The sequence below is a fragment of the Chiloscyllium plagiosum genome, unplaced genomic scaffold, assembly GCF_037043375.1.
Source record: "Chiloscyllium plagiosum isolate Xiang-an unplaced genomic scaffold, Cpla_swu_hap1 HiC_scaffold_18, whole genome shotgun sequence".
NCBI classification, from domain to species: domain Eukaryota; kingdom Metazoa; phylum Chordata; class Chondrichthyes; order Orectolobiformes; family Hemiscylliidae; genus Chiloscyllium; species Chiloscyllium plagiosum.
In genome coordinates, this window is record NW_028270156.1 from 33,568,045 (window position 1) to 33,592,116 (window position 24,072).

At 44.2% G+C, this 24,072-nt stretch overlaps 1 protein-coding gene across 7 annotated transcripts in view; it reads left to right on the top strand.

Annotated features, from left to right (window-relative positions):
• The window catches only part of irag1 (inositol 1,4,5-triphosphate receptor associated 1), a 159,838-nt gene that overhangs the window by 99,694 nt on the left and 36,072 nt on the right, over positions 1 to 24,072 (top strand). For 5 of the 7 annotated variants that reach the window (XM_043705685.2, XM_087996430.1, XM_087996428.1 and 2 more), the window contains 6 exons: positions 7,576 to 7,626; positions 7,722 to 8,309; positions 13,547 to 13,625; positions 14,547 to 14,664; positions 16,143 to 16,173; positions 23,335 to 23,475. In XM_043705685.2, coding sequence (XP_043561620.2) covers positions 7,576 to 7,626; positions 7,722 to 8,309; positions 13,547 to 13,625; positions 14,547 to 14,664; positions 16,143 to 16,173; positions 23,335 to 23,475 — 1,008 coding nt within the window. The remainder of the gene's footprint in view (positions 1 to 7,575; positions 7,627 to 7,721; positions 8,310 to 13,546; positions 13,626 to 14,546; positions 14,665 to 16,142; positions 16,174 to 23,334; positions 23,476 to 24,072) is intronic. The other 2 variants (XM_087996427.1, XM_087996431.1) reach the window with 2 other exon arrangements.

Below are 24,072 nucleotides of genomic sequence, written 5' to 3' on the forward strand. Positions count from 1 at the left end.
AGAAACTTCAGTTTTGTGGAAGGCCTGGACAAGTAGAATTGTTCCCCTCAGAGCAGAAAAGGTCAAGGGATCTGTGCAAAATTAAAAAAGTTTAATAGTGTAAAACAGAGAAATTATTTCCAGTGGATTGGGAGCCAGAAATTACACCTTTAAGATCATTGGCAAAAGAACTGTAATGCGCTGAAAATGTGTTGCTGGAAAAGCACAGCAGGTCAGGCAGCATCCAGGGAACAGGAGAATCGACGTTTCGGGCATAAGCCCTTCTTCAGGAATGAGGAAAGTTTGTCCAGCAGGCTAAGATAAAAGGTAGGGAGGAGGGACTTGGGGGAGGGGCGTCGGAAATGTGATAGGTGGAAAGAGGTCAAGGTGAGGGTGATAGGTCAGACTGGGGTGGGGGCGGAGAGGTCAGGAAGAAGATTGCAGGTTAGGAAGGCGGTGCTGAATTCGATGGATTTGACTGAGACAAGGTGGGGGGAGGGGAAATGAGGAAACTGGTGAAATCTGAGTTCATCCCTTGTGGTTGGAGGGTTCCTAGGCGGAAGATGAGGCGCTCTTCCTCCAACCGTCGTGTTGTTGTGGTCTGGCGATGGAGGAGTCCAAAGACCTGCACATCCTTGGTGGAGTGGGAGGGGGAGTTGAAGTGTTGAGCCACAGGGTGGTTGGGTTGGTTGGTCCGGGTGTCCCAGAGGTGTTCTCTGAAACGCTCCGCAAGTAGCCGGCCTGTCTCCCCAATATAGAGGAGGCCACATCGGGTGCAGAGGATGCAATAGATGATGTGTGTGGAGGTGCAGGTGAATCTGTGGCGGATATGGAAGTTTCCTTTGGGGCCTTGGAGGGAGGTGAGGGGGGAGGTGTGGGCGCAAGTCTTGCACCTCCTGCGGTTGCAGGGGAAGGTGCTGGGAGTGGAGGTTGGGTTGGTGGGGGGTGTGGATCTGACGAGGGAGTCACGGAAGGAGTGGTCTTTACGGAATGCTGATAGGGGAGGGGAGCGAAATATATCCTTGGTGGTGGGGTCCGTTTGGAGGTGGCGGAAATGACGGCGGATGATGCACTGTACATGGAGATTGGTGGGGTGGTAGGTGAGGACCAGTGGGGTTCTGTCCTGGTGGCGGTTGGAGGGGCGGGGCTCAAGGGCGGAGGAGCGGGAAGTGGAAGAGATTCGGTGGAGGGCATCGTCGACCATTTCGGGGGGGGAAATTGCGGTCCTTGAAGAAGGAGGCCATCTGGGTTGTACGTTTTTGGAACTGGTCCTCCTGGGAGCAGATGCGGCGGAGTCGAAGGAATTGGGAGAATGGGATGGCGTTTTTACAGGGGGCAGGGTGGGAGGAGGTGTAGTCCAGGTAGCTGTGGGAGTCGATCGGTTTGTAGTAGATGTCCGTGTTGATTCGGTCGCCTGAGATAGAAATAGAAAGGTCGAGGAAGGGGAGGGAGGAATCTGAGACTGTCCAGGTGAATTTGAGGTCGGGGTGGAAGGTGTTGGTGAAGTGGATGAACTGTTCAACCTCCTCATGGGAGCATGAGGCGGCGCCGATACAGTCATTGATGTAGCGGAGGAAAAGGTGGGGGGGTGGGGCCAGTGTAGTTGCGGAAGATGGACTGTTCCACATATCCTACGAAGAGGCAGGCATAGCTGGGGCCCATGCGGGTGCCCATGGCTACTCCTTTCGTTTGGAGGAAGTGGGAGGATTGGAAAGAGAAGTTGTTCAGGGTGAGGACCAGTTCAGTCAGTCGAAGGAGGGTGTCAGTGGAAGGGTACTGGTCGGTACGGCGGGAAAGGAAGAAGCGGAGGGCTTTGAGTCCTTCATGATGGGGGATGGAGGTGTACAGGGACTGGATGTCCATGGTGAAAATAAGGCGTTGGGGACCGGGGAAGCGAAAATCATGGAGCAGATGGAGGGCATGGGTGGTATCCCGAACGTAGGTGGGGAGTTCTTGGACTAAGGGGGACAGGGGAGCCCCGCCCCTCCAACCGCCACCAGGACAGAACCCCACTGGTCCTCACCTACCACCCCACCAATCTCCATGTACAGCGCATCATCCGCCGTCATTTCCGCCACCTCCAAACGGACCCCACCACCAAGGATATATTTCCCTCCCCTCCCCTATCAGCATTCCGTAAAGACCACTCCTTCCGTGACTCCCTCGTCAGATCCACACCCCCCACCAACCCAACCTCCACTCCCAGCACCTTCCCCTGCAACCGCAGGAGGTGCAAGACTTGCGCCCACACCTCCCCCCTCACCTCCCTCCAAGGCCCCAAAGGAAACTTCCATATCCGCCACAGATTCACCTGCACCTCCACACACATCATCTATTGCATCCTCTGCACCCGATGTGGCCTCCTCTATATTGGGGAGACAGGCCGGCTACTTGCGGAGCGTTTCAGAGAACACCTCTGGGACACCCGGACCAACCAACCCAACCACCCTGTGGCTCAACACTTCAACTCCCCCTCCCACTCCACCAAGGATGTGCAGGTCTTTGGACTCCTCCATCGCCAGACCACAACAACACGACGGTTGGAGGAAGAGCGCCTCATCTTCCGCCTAGGAACCCTCCAACCACAAGGGATGAACTCAGATTTCACCAGTTTCCTCATTTCCCCTCCCCCCACCTTGTCTCAGTCAAATCCATCGAATTCAGCACCGCCTTCCTAACCTGCAATCTTCTTCCTGATCTCTCCGCCCCCACCCCAGTCTGACCTATCACCCTCACCTTGACCTCTTTCCACCTATCACATTTCCGACGCCCCTCCCCCAAGTCCCTCCTCCCTACCTTTTATCTTAGCCTGCTGGACAAACTTTCCTCATTCCTGAAGAAGGGCTTATGCCCGAAACGTCGATTCTCCTGTTCCCTGGATGCTGCCTGACCTGCTGTGCTTTTCCAGCAACACATTTTCAGCTCTGATCTCCAGCATCTGCAGACCTCACTTTCTCCTCAAAAAGAACTGTAATGACATGAATAAAAACAATTTCTGTAGTAAATTGTTATAATCTGAAATGCACTGCCCGAAGGGGTAATGGAAGAAAATTCAACACTAAGTTTCAAAATCAGATGGATGAACAAACTTTTTCAGGGCTATAAGGAGAGGAGTGGGATTAATTGGATTACATTTTCAAAAAGCCAGCATAGGCAAAACCCGTTAAATGGCCTCATTTGGTTTTGTATTGTTTAATGAAAAGGAGTGGCCAGTGGAAGAGGTGGAGCTGGTACACTTGCAACTTTTAAAAGGCATCTGGATAGGTATATGAATAGGAAGGGTTGAGAGGGATATGGGCCAAATGCTGGAAAATGGGACTAAATTTATTTAGGATATCTGATCGACATTGACAGGTTGGACCAAAGGGTCTGTTTCCGTGCTATACATCTCTATCACTCTCTGACATTTAATTTTCTCTATTGAGAATCCAAGGTTCATCTGACAGAATGTTACTACAGTTGAAGATTGGCAGATGTAGTTTAGTCAGGGATTTGTGATTAAGAGGCACAGAGTTTCGGTTTTAATCATGTAGAATGTCAGGAGAAAGGAGTGATAGAGAAACAAAGGAATTTCATATTTTTGAAGTGCTGTGTAAGAAAGAGCTGCAATACAGTTTGATTTGAACACAGTGAGAATACAATCTGAAGGAAGTGTGTCAGGAAGCTTAGCTATTGCTTTGGAAAACAGGAGACAAAGACTTTGGAATATTAAGGATGGTAAAAATTATAATAAAGGGATGGAAAAGAGGGATTGGAAGGTAGGGAAGAGATTGGGGGCTCAGCTATCAGCTGGAAAGCTTCATGGCCAGAGATGCTACTAAAGGCTCCAGGAGATATGGGAAACCATTTTAAATTTTGGACATTCTTGGGCCTATGTAGAGTGTATGGAATCATTTAAATGTTTGGTCTGAAATGACTAACATGAAGACAATTCTCAGATTGAAATAAAACAAATAACTGCAGATGCTGGACATCTGGAACAAAAACAGAAAGTGCTAGTGAAACACAACAGGTTTGACAGCATCTGTAGTGAGAAAGCAGAGTTAACATTTCAAGAATGGTGACTCTTCTTCAATTCTGCCAGCTCTGATGAAGTGTCACAGGACCCAAAGTATTGACTGTTTTCTCCCCACAGATGCTGCCAAACTAGCAATTTGTGTTTTTTTCTCCCAGATTGAAAGTAATGTGAGAGATCCATTTGAGGCTATGGAAATAGGGAACCTGAGACCATTTGGATAGCTTTATCAACGACTAGTTGCAGGCATGACAGGTCTGAATGTGCATTATTCCAAAGGAGTTAGTGATGCCAAAACTATGGATAAAGACAGAAGTAGAGGCACTAGAAATAAAAGATCAAAGAACAAAGAAAATTACAGCACAGAAACAGGCCCTTCGACCCTCCAAGCCTGTGCTGATCCAGATGCTGTATCTAAACCTGTTGCCTATTTTCTAAGGATCTGTATCCCTCTGCTCCCTGCCCATTCATATATCTATCTAGAAACGTCTTACATGATGCTGTCTTGCCCACCTCTACCACCTCTGCTGGCAATGCATTCCAGGCACCCACCACCCTCTGTGTAAAGAACTTTCCGTGCATATCTCCCCTAAACCTTTACCCTCTCCTTAACTTGTGACCCCTAGTAATTGAATACCCCACTCTGAGAAGAAGCTTCTTGCCATCCACCCTGTCTATACCTCTCATGATTTTGTAGACTCAATCAGGTCCCCCTCAACCTCCATCTTTTTAATGAAAATAATACTAATATAGTCAACCTCTCTTCATAGCTAGCACCCTCCATACCAGGCAACTTCCCGGTGAACATCCTCTGCACCCTGTCCATAGCATTCACATCCTTTTGGTAATGTGGCGACCAGAAGAGCTAAGAAGAGCCAGGAGGGGATGTGAGAAGTCGTTGGCAAATAGGATCAATGAAAACTCTAAAACTTTCCATAGGTATATAAGGAATAGAAGAATGACTAGAGAAAAATTAAGGCCAATCAAGGATAGTAGTGGGAAGTTGTGCGTGGAGTCTGAGGAGATAGGGGAATATTTTTTGTTAGTATTCATACTGGAAAAAGACAATATTGTTGAGGAGAATACTGAGATACAGGCAACTAAACTAGACGGAATGAGGTTCACAAGGAGGAGGTGTTAGCAATTCTGGAAAGTGTGAAAATAGATAGGTTCCCTGGGCTAGATGGGATTTATCCTATGATTCTCTGGGAAGCCAGCGAGGAGATTACAGAGCCTTTGGCTTTGATCTTTATGTCGTCATTGTCTACAGGAATAATGCCAGATGACCGGAGGATAACAAGTATTGTCCCCTTGTTCAAGAAGGGGAGAAGAGACAATCCGTAATTATAGACCACTGAGCCTTACTTCGGTTGTGGTAAAGTGTTGAAAAGGGTTATAAGAGATAGGATTTATAATCATCTAGAAAGGAATAATTTGATTAGGGATAGTCAACACGGTTTTGTGAAGGGTAGGTCATGTCTCACAAACCTTATTGAATTCTTTGAGAAAGTGACCAAACAGATGGATGTGGTGTGTATGGATTTCAGTAAGGCATTTGATAAGTTTCCCCACGGTAGGCTATTGCACAAAATACAAGGCATGGGATTGAGGGTGATTTAGTGTTTTGGATCAGAAATTGGCAAGCTGAAAGAAGATTGAGGGTGGTGGTTGATGGGAAATGTTCATCCTGGAGTTCAGTTACTAGTGATGTACCGCAAGCATCTGTTTTGGGACCATTGTTGTTGGTCATTTTTATAAATGACCTAGCTGAGGGTGTAACAAGATGGGTTAATAAATTTGCAGATGACACTAAGGTCGGTGGAGTTGTGGACAATACTGAAGGATGTTGCAAGTTACAAAGGGACATAGATAAGCTGCACAGCTGAGCTGAGAGGTGGCAAATGCAGTTTAATGCGGAAAAGTGTGAGGTGATTCACTTTGGAAGGCACAACAGGGATAAAGATTACTGGGCTAATGGTAAGATTCTTGATAGTGTAGATGAGCAGAGAGATCGTGGTGTCCATATAGATAGATCCCTGAAAGTTGCCACCAGGTTGGTTAGGGTTGAGAAGACATATGGTGTGTCAGCTTTTATTGGAAAAAAGATTGAGTTTTGGAGCCACGAGACCATGCTGCAGCTGTTCAGAACTCTGGTGCGGCCGCACTTGGAGTATTGCGAATTGTTCTGGTCACCGCATTATAGGAAGGATGTGGAAGCTTTGGAAAGGGTTCAGAGGAGATTTACTAGGATGTTGCCTGGTATGGAAGGAAGGTCTTATGAGGAAAAGCTGAGGGACTTGAGGCTGTTTTGGTTAGAGAGAAGGTTGAGAGGTGATTTAATTGAGACATACAAGATAATCAGAAGGTTAGATAGGGTGGACAGTGAGAGCCTTTTTCCTTGGATGACAATGGCTAGCATGAGGGTATATAGCTTTTAAATTGAGGGGTGGTAGATATAGGTTTGCTGTTAGAGGTAGTTTCTTTAATCAGAGAATAGTAGGCGCATGGAACACATTGCCTACAACATTAGTAGACTTGACAACTTTAAGGGCATTTAAATGGTCACTAGATAAATATATGGATGAAAATGGAATAGTGTAGGATAGATGGACATCAGATTGGTTCCACAGGTTGGTGCAACATCGAGGGCCAAATGGCCTGTACAGTGCTGTAATGTTCTATGTTCTGTGTTCTATGTTCTAGAACTGTACGCAGTATTCCAAATGTGGCCGAACCAAAGTCTTATGTAACTGTGAGAGAAAGTGAGGGCTGCAGATGCTGGAGATCAGAGCTGAAAATGTGTTGCTGGAAAAGCGCAGCAGGTCAGGCAGCATCCAAGGAACAGGAGAATCGACGTTTCGGGCATAAGCCCTTCTTCAGGACGCACTTTCCTCATTCCTAAAGAAGGGCTTATGCCCGAAACGTTGATTCTCCTGTTCTTTGGATGCTGCCTGACCTGCTGCGCTTTTCCAGCAACACATTTTCAGCTCTTATGCAACTGTAACATGACCTGTCAACTTTTGTACTCAATATCCCGTCCGATGAAGGAAGGTATGCCATAGGCCTTCTTGACCACTCTATCGACCTGCATTGCCACCTTTAGGGTACAATAGACCTGAACACCCAACTCTCTGTGCATCAATTTTCCCCATTGCTTTTCCATTTACTGTATAGTTCACTATAGATAGATGTGGCGCAGAGTGAAATGGCATAGAAATAAGTAGAAGGAAATCATACAGAGATCATTAGTGGAGTCTCATTTGTTGTCAAGGTGGTTGTTAGGATCACATGGATTGCAGCTGGAAAGTTGACATTGATGGTTATTGCAGTATGTTAAGGTTCCAACACAATTTCTGTTGATTTCAAGGCTGGAATGACTCAGAATTTATTGTACAGAAATTGAGTTTTGAAAATTGTGAACAATATTTATTAGGTTGCGAGCTGTATTCTAGGGACTAATTCTTAACCACTCATGATTACTTGGAACATGCTGCATCAAGTCTTTGTACTTGCAATGCACAACCTTGGTGTCACAGTAACCTTGCTTTGTTTTGGTGATATAACATGTCATTCACTTATAGCTTTTGGAAGTCCCTGGTACAAGAGAACAGGACATTCAATTACATTCTGAGGTTAGTTCTGTCACTATATTAATCATTTAATGTTGGTTTCATGAGCAATACTGTTTGAAGACTTACTTTTTTTTAATCCTAAACTATTGTATTAGAAGCACACCAGAAAATTATCTCCGACCAGAAAGACAGTGGAAGCCAGAAAGTTATCCCCAGCACCAGTGAGTTCCCAAGTCCCTCCTTCTGCAAATTTTTCAGAGGCATCAATGCAACCTGTTTCCCTGGGAACTGATGTCTGTAGAGAATCCAAGCCAATGGAAAAGAGTGACCATGTCAAAGTAAATCTCAACATAGATTCCAATGGGGCAGTACATACTTTGGGTAGCCCTACAAAGCTGGGAACTCCAGAGTACAAGGAATTTCCTTTAAGGCCCTCTCAACCTCTGGCTTCTGAATTAGCCACTCCAAAGCCTGTCCCTGAACACATCGAGCAGACTGTTCCTCGCTCCAGAATGCCCTGCAGGGCTGAAATCAAGTCGTTTAGCTCACAGCCTTTGTTGCGCGCCATTTCCTGGGAATGTTTGGAGGTCGATGAGGAACTAAGCTCACCGCCACAATCACCCCCCAAGGCAGCGGAGAAATTTGGGTTCAGTGAAGTGTTTGACGCCAGTCAACTGAAAGCATCCAACTGCAAAGACTCATCGGCGCAACCGAAGATGCAGAAACTTGCCAAGCTCCGGGAGGTAATATTGTTGCTCGGTAATAAGGCTTCCCACAGAGCAAAGCCTTGCATGCTTGATAGGCCTGTGCATATGCTTTTAAAGGTTGTCAAGGAGCTATCATATATGCTCTCTATTGTGATCTTGCAGGCATGACATTGACAGCAAGCAAACTAGTATTATCTTTCCTGAGTCAAAGTGCACTTTGCATGTGTTTCTTCTGATCTTGTCAGCTACACCATGCCATCATTGCTTGACAAGAAGTATGTGATAGATAGCATAGAATGTAATAAAGAAAACCAGAAAGGTTTTCCAAAATTGCTTCTTCAAAGTGCTGTTGTTCACAGCTGCGAATAAGAGCTGCATCTGCAAGAGCTTTCAAGCTAAACTGATAAACATTTGTCATATATTAAAAATCGTGTATCAGTGTGCATTTCCTGTCTGCCACACTTCTATCGCACTTTGGTGTTGCACCTTGGTGTCACGTGTTTTCCCATTATCAATCTCAGTGTCTGTATTTACAATGGGAACAGCCTATGTAAACTAGTCACACAGTAATTAAACCCACCCACAAATGATGGCACTCCAGTGTTGTAATTTTTCACCTCGCAGCTTTCAAATGTCTGTAGCAGAGAATGTTTGACACTTGAACCAGCTTCACACCTTTGCTCTGCAAAATGCTGTAAGCTTTTGTTTTTTGAATATAAATAATATGAATAAATTAGTAAAATAAAGAGAAAATACATGACTTTAAAATGATCGTATCTTAATCAGCATGATCACCCTTTTGAATATTAGGTTTGATTTGTTATAATTAATTTATAAACAAAAATACTACAAGGAAACTTTAGGATAGTACATTTTTTGGGGGTTGGCTGGTGGTTCAGACTAATCAACAGGTAAAGCTTGGTTTTCCTCTTTATCTAATAACATCACTTATCACATCTGGAACATTCCATCTGAAAAGGTAGCAGAAACTGATTCCATAAATAATTTTAAAAGAGTATCAGGTAGATACTGGAGGTTGGAAAACTTACAAAGTTATAGGCAAAAAGAGTGGGAGTCTAGGACCAAACAGGACTGCTTGTTCTAAGAGCTGGCAGACATACAATGGGCCAAATCGCCTGACCTGTTATAATTTCTTTTTATTTCTCAGGAACATCTCAAAGGACTTTAAATTCATTCAACTGTTTTGAAACAGTTGTACTATTACTAATGTTCATCAAATTCAATGTACCTTACACAGCCCCCTGCTGTACTCCTTATACACTCACGACTGTGTGGCCAAATTCCACCCAACTCCATTTACAAGTTTGCTGATTACACCACCTGTGACAGGGACTGTAGTTCACACACTGAACTCTTTAGCCACTTGAGGACTAATGTTTAGTGTGGAAGCAAGTCATCTTCGATTACTGGGGACTGCCTAAGAGGGAGAGAATCAATTATGCACGTAACGCTAATAAGACCCTATTTGTTCCCTATAATGTGACTGTGGGTTGAAATCCAGTGACCAAATTATCTAGAAACCTCTCAGAATCTCCAACACTCAGCTAATCGGATGCTGTGGGCCAGAGAGAAGTCACCTCATTTAAATGGCATGGGAAAGCTCTGGTAGTCCTGGTGAGAAACTTCAGGCTGTTACCATCTCCTAAAGGCTGTGCGGTTGGCTGCTTGCTGCTGTCCTGGTAATTGGCAAATGTAATAATGGTGATATGAGGAGAAGGTTTATCATGCCCTGGAATGTCCTGCTTGAGAATGTGATGGGATCAAGGTCCATTGAGGCTTTCAAATGGGAATTAGATCCTTATCTGAGAAAAGAAAAGAATGCATGCTCACAGGGAAATGATAGTGGAGTAACTTCCACTGTACCTCTTCTTCAGAGGGCTAGAACAAATGCCTATATCTGATATAACTATTCTTCAAGTTAATAGCTTTTCTTCCTCTCCCTCTGTCTCTCTCTCTCTTTCTCTTTCTCTCTCATGTGTCTATGATCCTTTATCTGTGTTTGATTTATGTATCTAAAAATATTTTTGTGTGATGTTACAATTCTGATGAGAAGAATGTGCTGATCATCAAGCCCCACTACTTACCAGCTATAACTAAATGTTTTATTGAGTATCAAATTGTGTCTCTTTTGTACTCTATCCAGAGTCAAAGAAATGCTTCTTTAATGAACTCAAAAATAACACATGAATTACAGACAGGACTTGTTCTTTAAACAAACAGTAAAATGGTGACCAACTAAGCTATTCAGAGTTAAACTATATTCCCACAGTGCCTCGATGCTGAATGTTGGTCTGGTCAATGGCACTGGTGTTGCTGTGTCTTTCTTCCCAGCGGATTTGCAGGCCGCATTGCTGGTACTGCTGCAGTGCCTTCAGGTTTCTGCTGTAGATGGCCCATGTCTTAGAGCCATATACAAGGGTGGAAACTACCACAGCTCTGTAAACCATGATCTTGCTGTCAGGTCTGTTGTCCTCAAACACCCTTTTCCTCAGGCCACCAAAAGGCTGCATTAGCACACTGGAGGCGATGCTGGATCTCTTCACCAATAGCTGCTTTGGCCAGCGATCTTTGAGAAGATTTGTAGCTCAGGATGATGATAAGTATGTAAGTTTGCTCGCTGAGCTTGAAGGTTTGTTTTCAGACGTTTTGTCACCATACTAGGTAATATCAGTGAGAGTCTCCGGTGAAGCTGCTTTTGCCGACAGGATACTCCTGAGGTATTGGAAGTGGTCAACTTCATTTACATCTCTAAAAAAAATACAGCTCAGTCAATCAGGCAGAATGTTCTTAACTCAAAAGACTAGCTGTCATTCAGTCTCAAATTCTCCCCCTCACTGTTTCAAAAAAATATTGTGTTGCACAGCTCAAAAATATACAGCAATTGTTTTTCAAATTGCTCAACCCTCCTGGTATTTCAGTTACATAGCAATCCAACTTCCATTTCAGTTTATAGTTACAAAAATATGTGGTCTTTTACAACTGACACTTGCAGAATAATGTTAAAAATCACACAACACCAGGTTGTAGTCCAACAGGTTTATTTGGAAGCACTAACTTTCTACCTGATGAAGGAGCAACATTCTGAAAGCTAGTGCTTCCAAATAACCTGTTGGACTATTTCCTGGTGTTGTGTGATTTTTAACTTTGCCTACTCCAGTCCAAGGAGAAAGTGAGGACTGCAAATGCTGGAGATCAGAGCTGAAATTGTGTTGCTGGAAAAGCGCAGCAGGTAAGGCAGCATCCAAGGAGCAGGAGAATCAACGTTTTGGGCACAAGCCCTTCTTCAGGAAGAAGAAGGGCTTGTGCCCGAAACGTTGATTCTCCTGCTCCTTGGATGCTGCCTGACCTGCTGCGCTTTTCCAGCAACACATTTTCAGCTCTACTCCAGTCCAACACCGCCACCTCCTCATCATTGCAGAATGATAGAAAATCTTCAGACCAGTTCAGATTCAAATGGAAAACAATTACAAACCTTAATATGTAAACTTGTTTCACAAATATTTCCTGAAAGGTATTTCAACTGGTTTTAATTTCCTCTTACTGACAGAGAGAATATTCTATATTTTTTCACTTCCACACATCTAGGTCTGTGAAGACTCACAGCAACTTCAGGTCAGAAGTTTTTTCTAGGCATTGGCCAGAACAGATCCTAGGGTTCTTCCAATTCTGTTTGTTTAGCAATTAGACATTGGAGCAGAATTAGGTCATTTGGCCCATTGAGTTTGCTCTACCATTTAATCATGGCTGATACCTTTCTCAGCCCCATTCTCCTGCTTTGTCCCCACTATCCTTGATCCTCTTATCAATCAAGAACCTAACTATGTCTTAAATACACTCAATAATGTAGCCTCCACAACCCTCTGCTGCAATGAGTTGCACGGATTGCTCTCTGGCTGAAGAAAGTCTTCCCCATCTCAGTTCTAAAGAGTCATCCTTCACTCTGAGGCTGCCTTTTCGGTACCTAGTCTCTCCTAGTAGGACTGTAAAACCCACTTTTTCTCACCTAAATGCTTTTTATTGGATTCTGCTCCCAAAATTATTTGCATTTCTAGTAAACAGCAGATAATCCCCAGTTCTCTTTGATCTTTTGACTTTTTGTGATAAAGTTACTTCAACCCAAAAATGTCTAAATATTTCATATTCAGTTCCAAATTTCAGTTTTTCATCACCCCTTAACATATACTGTATATTTCTTACAGTGTGAACAATTATCCTATCTGCTCTTTCACATTGTCTCTCCCCATCTTTTTTTCTAACTTCCTGTCTGTATCAGCACCTTCCGCCTTCTCTCTCTTCCTGTCTGTCCTTGCTGTTATGTCCACCCGGATCTTACTTCCCATGTTTTTTTTTCTCTTTTTTTTATTCCCTGTTCACTTTTCCTGCATTACCATTCATGCTCTCTCTCTCTTTCTCAGTTCCAATTCTCTTTCTCCTCTATGATACTCAGTCCTGTAAAGCACTTTGCCATGTTTTATGTGGGAGCTGCTATGTAAATGCAAGCTGTTGTTGTGGTTAGTTTAGATTGTGTTTGTCTTGCAAACAACATCTTCTCTGCTGGAGTTCTAGAGTAAGAGAGAAATTGCCATAAGCTATTTTGTCCCTCCAATGGCCAAATTTATTTGTTTGTTCCAACAGCCAGCTTTATTGGGCGGTGCAACAGGAATTTGCGAGGCTACACTGTTTATTCAGCAGGGTGAACTCGATGGGTCTTTCTCAATATCCTGTTGGCAGGATTTTATGCAAAAGATTTAACCTTGAGGTATCATTTTGCAGCATTCAGTACCGTTACTTAGCAAATTATACTTGGGAAATATGCTACACCTCTTGATGTTTGAGTTGCATCTAGTATATGGTGAGGAATAATGTGTGACAAACTGCCTGATTTAAAAGCTAAGGTAGAAATGTAATCTGACATCATGTCTGCTGTATTTCACAGCTTTGTGTATAGTTTATAACCTGTGAACCTTGGACAGTCAATTGCTATCAGTGATGTGGTGAATACATAAAAGGTATGGAGGCAACTACTACATTTGTGTGATTTATACACTGGTCTTTATGGTAGTTGTAAGGTGTTTTACGATATTTGTGGGATTTTTTTAATCAAAAGATGCAGCATTTTAGTGCAACCCTACAATAGCCATTTTGCCTGGCAGAGAATTGCTTCCTGTGTGTTCAAATGCAGCCTCAATAATTCCAGTAGTAAACCAATCTCCAGTGTAAGACAAGTAAAAGGTTTCTCTTTATTTAATCAGGAAAATAAAATGATGAGGAACCAAAACCTGTCAGCATTGAGATTACCGGATCTCAGTGAAACAATCGAACAAGACAGAGGTAGGAGAAAGCAGCTGAATCAGGCACTGATTATTGTGTATGTGTGGGGTTTGGGATGTGTGTCTGTGTCTGTTTGTAGGTGGACTGTGTATCAGAGCTTGGGTATGTGTATGAGGGTTTGAGAATGGTGAGAATGAGATGTATATGCGTGTATGTGCATGTTTGTGTGTGATGGGGCATTGTGTATGTGTGTGTTGGGAGTGTATGCGTCAGATCGTATTTGGGGGTGTTGTAAACATGCCTGTGTGTGGTATGCACCAAATTTTTGCTTTGGGGCTCCATGTCTATCAAGGAGTCTTAGGGTTTGGCAATGGGTGCGGTTTGTGTAGGGGTGGGAGTATGTTTTGTGTACTCTATATGGGGATGCAGGCACAGTTTGGGTTTTTTATTGTGTGTGTTTAACAGTTCGAGCATTGCATTGATAAATAGCAAATATTAGCTTTGAATTGCAGCATTTTTGCTGTTCAAGCTCCCAGACTAATGTAAAATATTGATTGCCTCTGTGGGGGTGGAATCACCTGTTATGTAAAAGACGTGAGCTGCATTGAGTTAGATACTTTTCATTTCTTTGCCCATTAAACATTTAATTAGTCTAATTAATTTTGTCACTGAGCTTACTGGCCCAGAGTTTAACTCCTAGGAAACCAGATAGCAAACAACTGCAGGGTTCTGGCAGCATTGCAAATTGTTTATCACTTGCCTAGTTTCATAAAGTAAAAACCAAAATCAGAAACAAAAACAGAAATTGCTTGTAAAGCTCAGCAGGTCAGGTAGCATTTGTGGAGAGAAATCAGAGTTAGCCTTAGTTTTATGAAGTGTTCCTCTGCTGCAATCAAAATGGGGAAGCTCAAACCCTTTTTTTGTCATGCCATTTAGAAAGTTCCAACAGCTCATGGAAACTTTTACTGCAATATCTTTCAGGTCCATCTCCTATTCCCTGCCCAGCAGCTAATGGGAGTAAAGGCAATTCTGACATCACGCCAAATATCCCAGACTCTCTATTGAGGAAGTTGAAGGTTCACAGGTCACTGCCTGGAGGGTAAGGTTACAATTCTGAGTCAAGATTGACAACTCAGTTCTCAAATATTTACCCCCTTCTCTCTCTTTATTTCCATCTCTTTTGGTTTCTTTCTCTTTTGCTATTGTTCTGCCTCTGTACCTGCCAAACTCTCTTTGTATCTCCCTCTGTTTGTGTCTTATTCCCTATCTTGTGTGTGCTCCATCACACACTTTTTTTTCCCTCTCTATCTTTATTTCTCAACTCTTTCTCTTACACCATTATCTCTTAATATATTTTTCTCATTTCCTTTCCTCTGGCCCTTTCTTTGTTTCCCTTCCTGACCCTTTCCGCATTTCTAACTCTCTCCCTTTTTCTGTCTCTGTCTCTTTCTCTTCCTTTACCTCTGTCTAAACTCCATGTGCCTTTAACTCTTATGTTGTCCAGCCTCCTTTCTGTCTTTCTCTCTATTCACTTAGTTGTCTGCCTGTCTGTCTCATTCTCTCTCTCTTTCTCTCTTCCTCTTTCTGTTTCTCTCCCTCTTTCCTCAACATCCCAATCATGTCTCTGCTTCTCATAAGCTTATGTTTGAAGAGCGTGGAATGGAAGAGGTCACTAGTCTTGTGACTGACTGAATTCGTGGCCCACCAGAACCACAACAATGATTACATTCGGACATCTAAACTATACAGTTTATAAACCTGAGCAAATTTACCATTTAAAACATGATATTTATTAATAAAAAAGCAGCTGGCATTTATGTAAGTACTTTTATAATCATAAAATATCCTAAGGTACATCACAGGAGCAATACTAATAACAAATGACAGTAGAGGTTAGATGTAGGAGAAGGGGGTGAAGGATATGCTAATAAATTTAGATGAAGATGGGTGGCAGGAGGCTTGTGAGGGACAAAACACTAGCATGACCAGGCAGTTGTTGAGTCACCAACTCTGGTTGGAGACATTTTTGTAGGTTTCATCAAGGGACATTCTAACCATTTGATGCATAACCATGTGATGGTTAATGACATGTCTCCCACAAATATTTTTCATTCACCGTGTGAAAGTTGGATTCCATATAGTAAGTGTTTGTTGTATGAAAGAAGGCAAAATGAGGAGGTCTCCCATGAGGAGGGAACATTATGTTTGGTAGGGAGAAGCTGAAAAATGCCCCTCATTTTAAAGATTGCCATTTCACAGTCTCCCTCAATTACCACAACCTTCCATTCTCACTTGTGTTCGGCATGTTTCTAATTCTTTAGGAGGATTATATCCCCAAGCCTAGAGAACCCAGTCATACCAAAAGTTAGCTGGTCAGGAGGTGAGTGGGTCAGGAGAGAGAGTGGTAGTGACATGTTCAAACAGGAAGAGTAAATCTTCTTGGCTAACAAGGAATGAATCCTTGGATCTGGGACATTACTGGTCATTCCAGAACTGCTGGGAATCCTGCTTGGGTTGAATGGTCTGTTTTTATGCCACAGCGACTGTGTAACTTACAATTTTCTTTTTTCCTTGCAGTCCGCCTCCCCTGACTGAGAAGGAAATTGAGGTGGGTCTCTCTCATTTCCTTGCACTGTGCTGGTTGTAACTCCATTAAAATGTTCTCTTCTCTTCGAAAATATAAACCAACATGAGTACAAAGTCAACAAGTCTCCCATCAAAGGCTCTCTCAAAGTCTCCTGTGGCTCTTTATGACTTGTCTAGTTTGTCTGAAGGTCAAAGGACAGATTCTCAAGTGGAGAGAATACTGGCATCAAGTCAGCAATAACTGACTGACTCTTCATTGCTGAGCACAATGCAGATCATAGGACTAGGATTTAAAAGTCTAATTTAATCCAGACCGAAATGAATGATGCATTTAACAGATTCCTCCCAGCAGTCCCGCCATCCCAACTTGTGGGATCTGAATTTGATGGCTGCATTAATGGGATGCTACAGGATAACGACTATAAGGGCAAGTTACATTTTATAGGACACTTAACCACATAAAATGTTGCTCCACAAAGCAGAGTTAAACACCAGGATAAAGAGGAAGATATTATGAGGAATGGCTAACAACTTATTCGATGTCAAACACACAACACTGCAGATGGTGGAAATCCAAAATTAAAACAGAAAATAATGTACACGTTTTGGAGTGGGTGCAAAAGAGATTTACCAAGGTGTTGCCTGAAGTGGCGTGTATTGGACATGAGGGAGGTTAGACAAACTTGGATTGTTTTCAATAGAGCATCAGAGGCTGAGAGACGACTTGATAGGAGTATATAAAATTATGACGGGCGTGCAGAGGGTGGATAGTCACAGTCTTATTCTCGATGGAAATGTCAAATACTAGAGGGCATAGGGTAAAGGTGAGACATTTAAAGGAGTTGTTCAAGGAAAGTGTTTTACGCAGAGAGTGTAGGTGCCTGCAGCGCGCTGTCTGGGGAGATGGTGGAAGCAGATATGATAGCAGTGTTTAAGAAGCATTTACAGACATGTGAACAGGCAGAGAATAGAGAATGGGTGTGTGTAGGCAGATGGGACTCGCTTAGAATGGCATCACAGTTGGCACGGTCTTGGTGGGCCAAAGGGCCTGTGCCTGTGCTGGACTATTGTATGTTCTATAAAATGTTGGTAATACTCAGCAGGACAAGAGCAGAAAGTAGTATCAATCCAGTCATCACTGTCCTGGGAAAGGGCCTGAGTTTTGTTTTCTTTTTTTATCTTGGGTTATAGGCATCGCTGACTAGGCCACCCCTAATAGCCCTGAAGAAAGTTTACTTTGGATGTAGGGTTAGCTTTCTGTTAGGAAGGTACTTTCAGGATTTTTACCCCAGCAACAGTGGACGGACAGTGTTATACTTCCAAGTCAAATGGTGTGCAGCTTGGAAGGGAACTTGAAGAGGGTGCTGCTTCCACTTGTCTATTGCCCTGACCTTTCTTGGCAGAGATCATGATTTTGGAACATTTTGTTGAAGAAGCCTTGGTGAGTTGCATCTCCTACATAGTACATAATGCTGCATTAGTGAGGAAGGGAGTGAATATTGAAGGGGATGCCACTTACATGAGCTGCTTTATTTGGATGGTGTCAGGTTTCTTGAGTCTTTTTGGAGTAGCACTCATCCAGGCAAGTGGGAAGTATTTCATCACACTCCTGAGTTTGCCGAGTGGATCGTGGATAGTGGATAGACTTTGGAGAGTCAGGAGGTGAGTTACTTGACATCAGATTCCTAGCCTTTGACTTGCTCTTGTGGCCACAATATGACTGGTCCAGTTCAGTTTCTGGCCAATGGTAATCCCAGATGCTGATAGTGGAGGACGCAATGATAGTAAGGCCATTGAATGTTTCAGAGAGATGGTTAGATTATCTCTTATTGGTTTTAGGCAATGCCTCTTACTTCAGTGGCACGCATGGCACTTGCCATTTATCAGTTCCTCTTTAGTACCTACACAGGCACTGCGCCCCAACTCTTCCGCCGTTACATCAATGACTGTATTGGTGAGCGTCCTGCACCCAGGCTGAGCAGGAGCAGGTTCAACTTTGCCCACAACTTCCATCCCGCCCTCAAATTCACTTGGTCCATCTTGGGCACCTCCCTCCCCTTTCTTGACCTCACCATTTTCATCTCTGGCAACAGTCTCCTGACAGACGTTTACGACAAACCACATACTCCCATATCTACCTGGACTACACTTCCTCCCATCCAGTGTCCTGCAAGAACTCCATTCCATTCTCCCAATTTCTCCATCGCATCTGTTCGGACGAGGAGATATTCCACTCCCAAGCAAGCCAGATATCCATTTATTTCAAACAACATGCTTTTCCCCCCTCCATCATCAAGACAGTCCTCCACTGCACCATCTCCATTCTCTGTTCCACTGCTCTAAACCACCCCCGCCCTCCCCAAAGGCAATAAAGACAGAGTCCCCCTTGTCCTCACCTACCACGCTACTAGTTTCTGCATCCAATGCATTATCCTTAAACACGTCCGCCAAATCCAACTGGATCCCACCACCAAAAACAGCTTCCCCTCCCCACTTCTCTCTGCCTTCCACAAGGGTCATTCCCTTCGATAGTCCTTGGCTTGTGCCACTCTTCCTACTAACCCCCCTGAATCCACAGGTATATTCCCTACAACTAGAAATGATGCAAAACTGGCCAGTACACCACTCTCCTCACCTCCATCCAGGACCCCAAACAGTCCTTCCAGGTGAGACAGAAGTTCACCGGCCTCTCTTCCAACCTAGTTTACTGCATCAGGTGCTCCCGATGTGGTCTTCTCTACATCAGGGAGACCGAACGTAAAGTTAGGGACCGGCTCGCTTTGCATCTCAGCCTGGTCCACAGGGACAGATTGGACCTCCCAGTCACCACCCATTTCAATTGCCACTCCCTTTCCGACATGACCATCCTTGGCTTCCTCCATTGCCACAACGAAACAAACCGCAAATTGGAGGAACAACATCTCAGCGTCTGCCTGGGCAGCCTACAGCCCGGAGGACTCAACATTGAGTTCTCCAAGTTCAAATAACCTCCTTTCCCATCCCCCAACTCCCTTCCATGCCTTTCCCCCTCCCTTCTACTCCTCTCAGCCAACTACCAGATTCATTCCTCCCATTGACCAACCAGGTCGGATCCTCTACCTGTCTTCACCTATCCCCACTTCACCACCCTGCACCCGCCACCCCCTTTACCTGCAGCTCCCCTTACACCCATCTCCAGTCCTGTAGAAGGATTACACCTGAAACATCGACTTCTCCACCTTATGATTCTGTCTGTCTCGGTGTCTTCTTCCAGCCTCCTGCTGGTCTATCTTGGATGCCAAAATCTGCAGTTTTTTTGTCTTTAACCATTTATCAGCCTAAGGCTGGATATCGTCTAGGTATTGCTGAAAATGGACACAGACTGCTTCAGTATCTGAGGAATCATGAATGATCCTGAACATTGTGCAATCATCAGTGAACATTGACACCTCCAACCGTATGATAGAGGGAAGGTCAATGAAGAAGCGAGTGAAGATGGTTGGGCCTAGGACACTGCCCATAGGATCTCCTCAGTGGAGAGTTTTCCCCCAATTCCACCAGTTTTTCTTGGGCTGCAAGATGTAATTTTCAGTCAAATGTTGCCTTGATGTCAAGGGCAGTCACTCTCACCTCACCTCGGACTGGAAGAAGGAATGTTTACATAATACACAAAAAGACCCACCTGATTAGTACTCTTACTGGTACCACAGTAACTTTTATTTAGAAGAAGAAGTTATTCACAATGAGAGCAAGTTTATTCATCCAGAGGAGATTAATGCTGAATGTCAACAGGTTGGACCTGGTTCAAGGAAGAAGCTGAGAATCCTCAGATCATCTGGGTGGTGATTGGATGTCATTGATGGAGAGGACAAGAAAAGAGGAAACTGATAAAATGATAAAGTCCGTGGTTGAGCAATAGATGTAGGTGAAAGTGAAACTGCAGATGCTGGGGATCAGAGTCGAAGAATGTGGTGCTGGAAAAGCACAGCTGGTCAGGCAGCTTCTGAGGAGCAGGAGAATCGATGTTTTGAGCATAAGCCCTTCATCAGGAAAGAGGTTTCGTTCATTCTCAGTGAGGGGGAGGTCTGGCGGGGAATAGTAAAACATGACAGGGCTGGGAGCTAAGACCTGGTGTGGGGCTGAAGCTGGGAGTGGGGGTGGAGACTGTCACTGGAGTGGGTGTGGTTATGAGATTTTGGGTGATGTTACCAATGGAAGTGATGCTCACCCCTGGGGGTCATGGGGGCAGAAGTGGCATCTTTGGTGGCATCCTTGGAGGCAGAGGTGACATAACGCATGATGTAGGTAATTTTGTCAGCGGTGTTCAGATGAGTGACGTCGGTATGGGCAGAAGTGGGTGTGGTGGCGACCACTATGGGGGCGCAAGCGATGGAATGCGTGACATAGGCGATGTCAGTGGTGTTCCGGTGAGTGACATTGGTGGGGGCAGAAATGGGTGCAGCGGTGGGGGCAGAAGAGACATGTTGGGTAGACTTCACGCTGGTTTTGGCAGCGGTGGATCTTGTGGCATTTGCCGCAGTGGTGGATCTTACAGTGATCATGGAGGTGGTTGTATTGGCGGCGATTGTGAAGGCAGCATAGTCAGCAGTGGCTGTGATCTGTGGGGTGGCGGGGGCTGAAGTGACATCATCGTTCGCCGTGGTAGTGGTGGCTGGAGCAGCCACATGGCTAATGGCATCCAAGTGGTTCCAGAGGCCAGGAGAAGCTTCTAGGATGATTGAGGAATCCCAGGTATTGAGGTAAGTACATGAAAGTTTGGTGTACTTGCGTTCCTTGATGTCTGATATGATTGAGAAAAAACATTTGTTGAGTGTGTGAATCTTTGAAGGATGAAGAGCAGCAAAGATCCTTTGCAAGTCTGGGAGAATGTGGCCCTGAGCTGGGGCAGACTGACTGCAGGGAGAGTAGGCAACAGTGCATGGCTGTGAGTGTGGAGTGGAGGATCCAGAGGGAGAACTGTTTCTGGAGGCTTTGGATTTGCGATAGGTACTGGTTGTCCTGGTCAGGTTCAAATTGTAATGGTCTGAATGTAGTCTGGAGTCCATGCGGGATCAGTGGGTTCCGTAGGCAGGCACTGAGGAAGGCAATGTGCTTGTACTGGCAGGTCTGCTTCAGGATGTGGCTGAAGATCTTCAGGCCAGAGGAGACGACTTGGGGGTTACAGTAAGAGAGAGACTCACTGAAGTCCTTGTAGAGGGAGAAGAGAACTTCTAAAAGGTAGGCATCCTTGGAAGAGGCTTCGCAGTAAGGTTATAATAATCAACTAGTAGAAAGTGAGGACTGCAAATGCTGGAGATCAGAAGAATGTGGTACTGGAAAAGTACAGCCAGTCAGACAGCATCCAAGGAGCAAGAGAATCGACGTTTCGAGCTTAAGCCCTTCATCAGGGATGAGGCAATAGATGTAGGTGCAAAGCAACTCTAGTAACAGAGAAAACATACTATCAAGACAGGAAGAAACCTTTATTTCTAACATTTTCCTGATCTGATAAAATGTCATAAGTCTGAAAACATAGGGTTAAATTGTATGGGGAAGCTGACTGCTCCCTAATGCTACACCATCCCCAACTAAATCATTGAAGAAAAACACATCTGTCCCACGGTGACATTATGCCATCAATGATATTAATGAGAACAGAGTGGGTCTTCCACCCCTCAGTAGGAAGAAGACTACCTTCAGAACAACAATCAATCTAATTGGCAGCAGATCCTGCTGTCCCCACTAAACCTGGGAATGAGAAAAGTAACTACTGCTGGATGTTGAGAGACATGCATCCTAGTAGGGCTTGGGGGAAGTGGCGAAGAGGGGGTGGCTTATGGTACACATTTTCCAGTCTGGGCAGGAGAAAGGAAACAGGAGGCAATCAATCTTCTGGAGTTGAGCCCCCATTGCACAAAAGCCACCTCCCAAATCCTTCTTATTGTATTACAAAATGAATGGTCCACTCTGAGCTGTCATCCCAGTATAACCATATTATGGCACGGACAGGGTAACATTGGAGTGAAATGAGCATCATCCATCAGAGTGAATGCATTGTGAGTGGGAAGGTGGTGGGCTAGACATACAACTTACTTTACAGGCTCATTACCATGTCACTGAAAACATGTTCCTTGGAGGCATGTAGAATTCAACCTGTCAACATTTTCTCTGTCACCACAAATGCTTCCAGATCTGCTAAGTATTTCCTGCATTTTTATATTAACTAAATCAAAGAAATGGGTTTTAATAAGGCGCTTAAGAAAGTGAGACAAGCTGGAGGCTGGAAGAACACAGAAATTTGGGTGTAACCCTTCTTCAGGTCTGGGGTGGGTGTGGGAGGAGTGGGGAGAGGCGGGGTGGTGAGGTAGGTGGACACAGGTAGAGGGTACAACCTGGTTGGTCTATGGGGGGAATGAATTCAGTCGGTAGCTGGAATGAAGGATCCTTCAGAGGAATGGAAAGGAAGGGGCGGAGCTGGGAAGGGAGTCAGGGGATGGGAAGGGAGGTTATATGATGCAGATAAAGGAGGGGGGAGTGGGCTGGTGAGGTAAGGATCGGTGAACCGCTGACGCCCTACACCCACTCCCAGTTTTGATGAAGGGTTACACATGAAATGTTGACTTCTCCACCTCTTGATGCTGCCTGGTTTGCTGTGCTCTTCCAGCCTCCTGCCTGTCTACCTTGGATTTCAGCATCAGCACATTTTTTTGTCTCTAACTTAAGAAAATGAGGCGATTATAAATTGAAATGGCCTAATTTTAGAGGGAATGCCAAAACCTTGAAACCTGGGTTTTCTGTGCATAAATCTTTGTAAGTGGCAGGACAAATTGAGAAAGCTGTTAAAAAGCAAATGGAATTCTTGGTTTTATTGATTCAGCATAGACTCTCTATAAAATGCTGGTAAGATCTAAAAATAGACTGTTTTAAAAGGTATCCCTTAACAGAGACTGTTTTAAAAATTGGATTGGATACATATTTGAAAAGGAAATGTTTACAGGGTTGTGGTGAAAAAGGTGGAGTGGAACTAATTGGTTTCAAAAAGATTAGCATCAGAAAAATGGGCTGAATGATTTCCTTTCATGATGTAAGATTATATGAGAACAATAGGTTTTTCACAAAGAGGAGAGACATTGCCTGTACTACATCACTCCTACCTGTCTGTGAATGTACAATGCATAAATATTCAAGTTTTTTTCCCCAACAGAATACATTTATACAACTCTCCCTGGCGTTTAAGAATGATAGCTATACATTAGAAACAAGGCTGGGCCTGGCTGAAAGAGAGCGAAATCTTGCTGAGGAAAATACAGAAAAGGAACTCGAAAACTTCAAAACAGAGATGAAGGTGAGAAATACTACTCACAAATCCACTGATGTCAATCTTTGCACACATAATGGTGACTTCCTAATCTAATATGTGTGTTGGGAATGATGCTCCCTTAGGACATAATTCTAATAATCTTTGTACATTCCCTGTGACCATTGTTGAAGGCTCCACAAGCAGGATTCAGGCAAAACTCCAGAAACCTCAATTTAAATGGACTGGACGTGCCTGGATAGTTGAGAAATATCTCTCTGCAAGATCCTGTTTTCAAATTTGTATCATTGATAGTCACAGGTAAGGGGCCGGAAGACTGGAGGTTGGCTAACGTGGTGTCACTGTTTAAGAAAGGTGGTAAGGAGAAGCCAGGGAACTGTAGACCAGTGAGCCTGACGTTGGTGATGGGCAAGTTGTTGGAGGGAATGCTGAGAGACAGGATGTACATGCAATTTGAAAGGCAAGGACTGGTTAGGGATAGTCAACATGGTTTTGTACGTGGGAAATCATGTCTCACAAACTTGATTGAGTTTTTTGAAGAAGTAACAAAGAGGATTGATGAGGGCAGACGGTAGACGTGATCTATATGGACTTCAGCAAGATGTTCAACAGGCTTCCCCATGG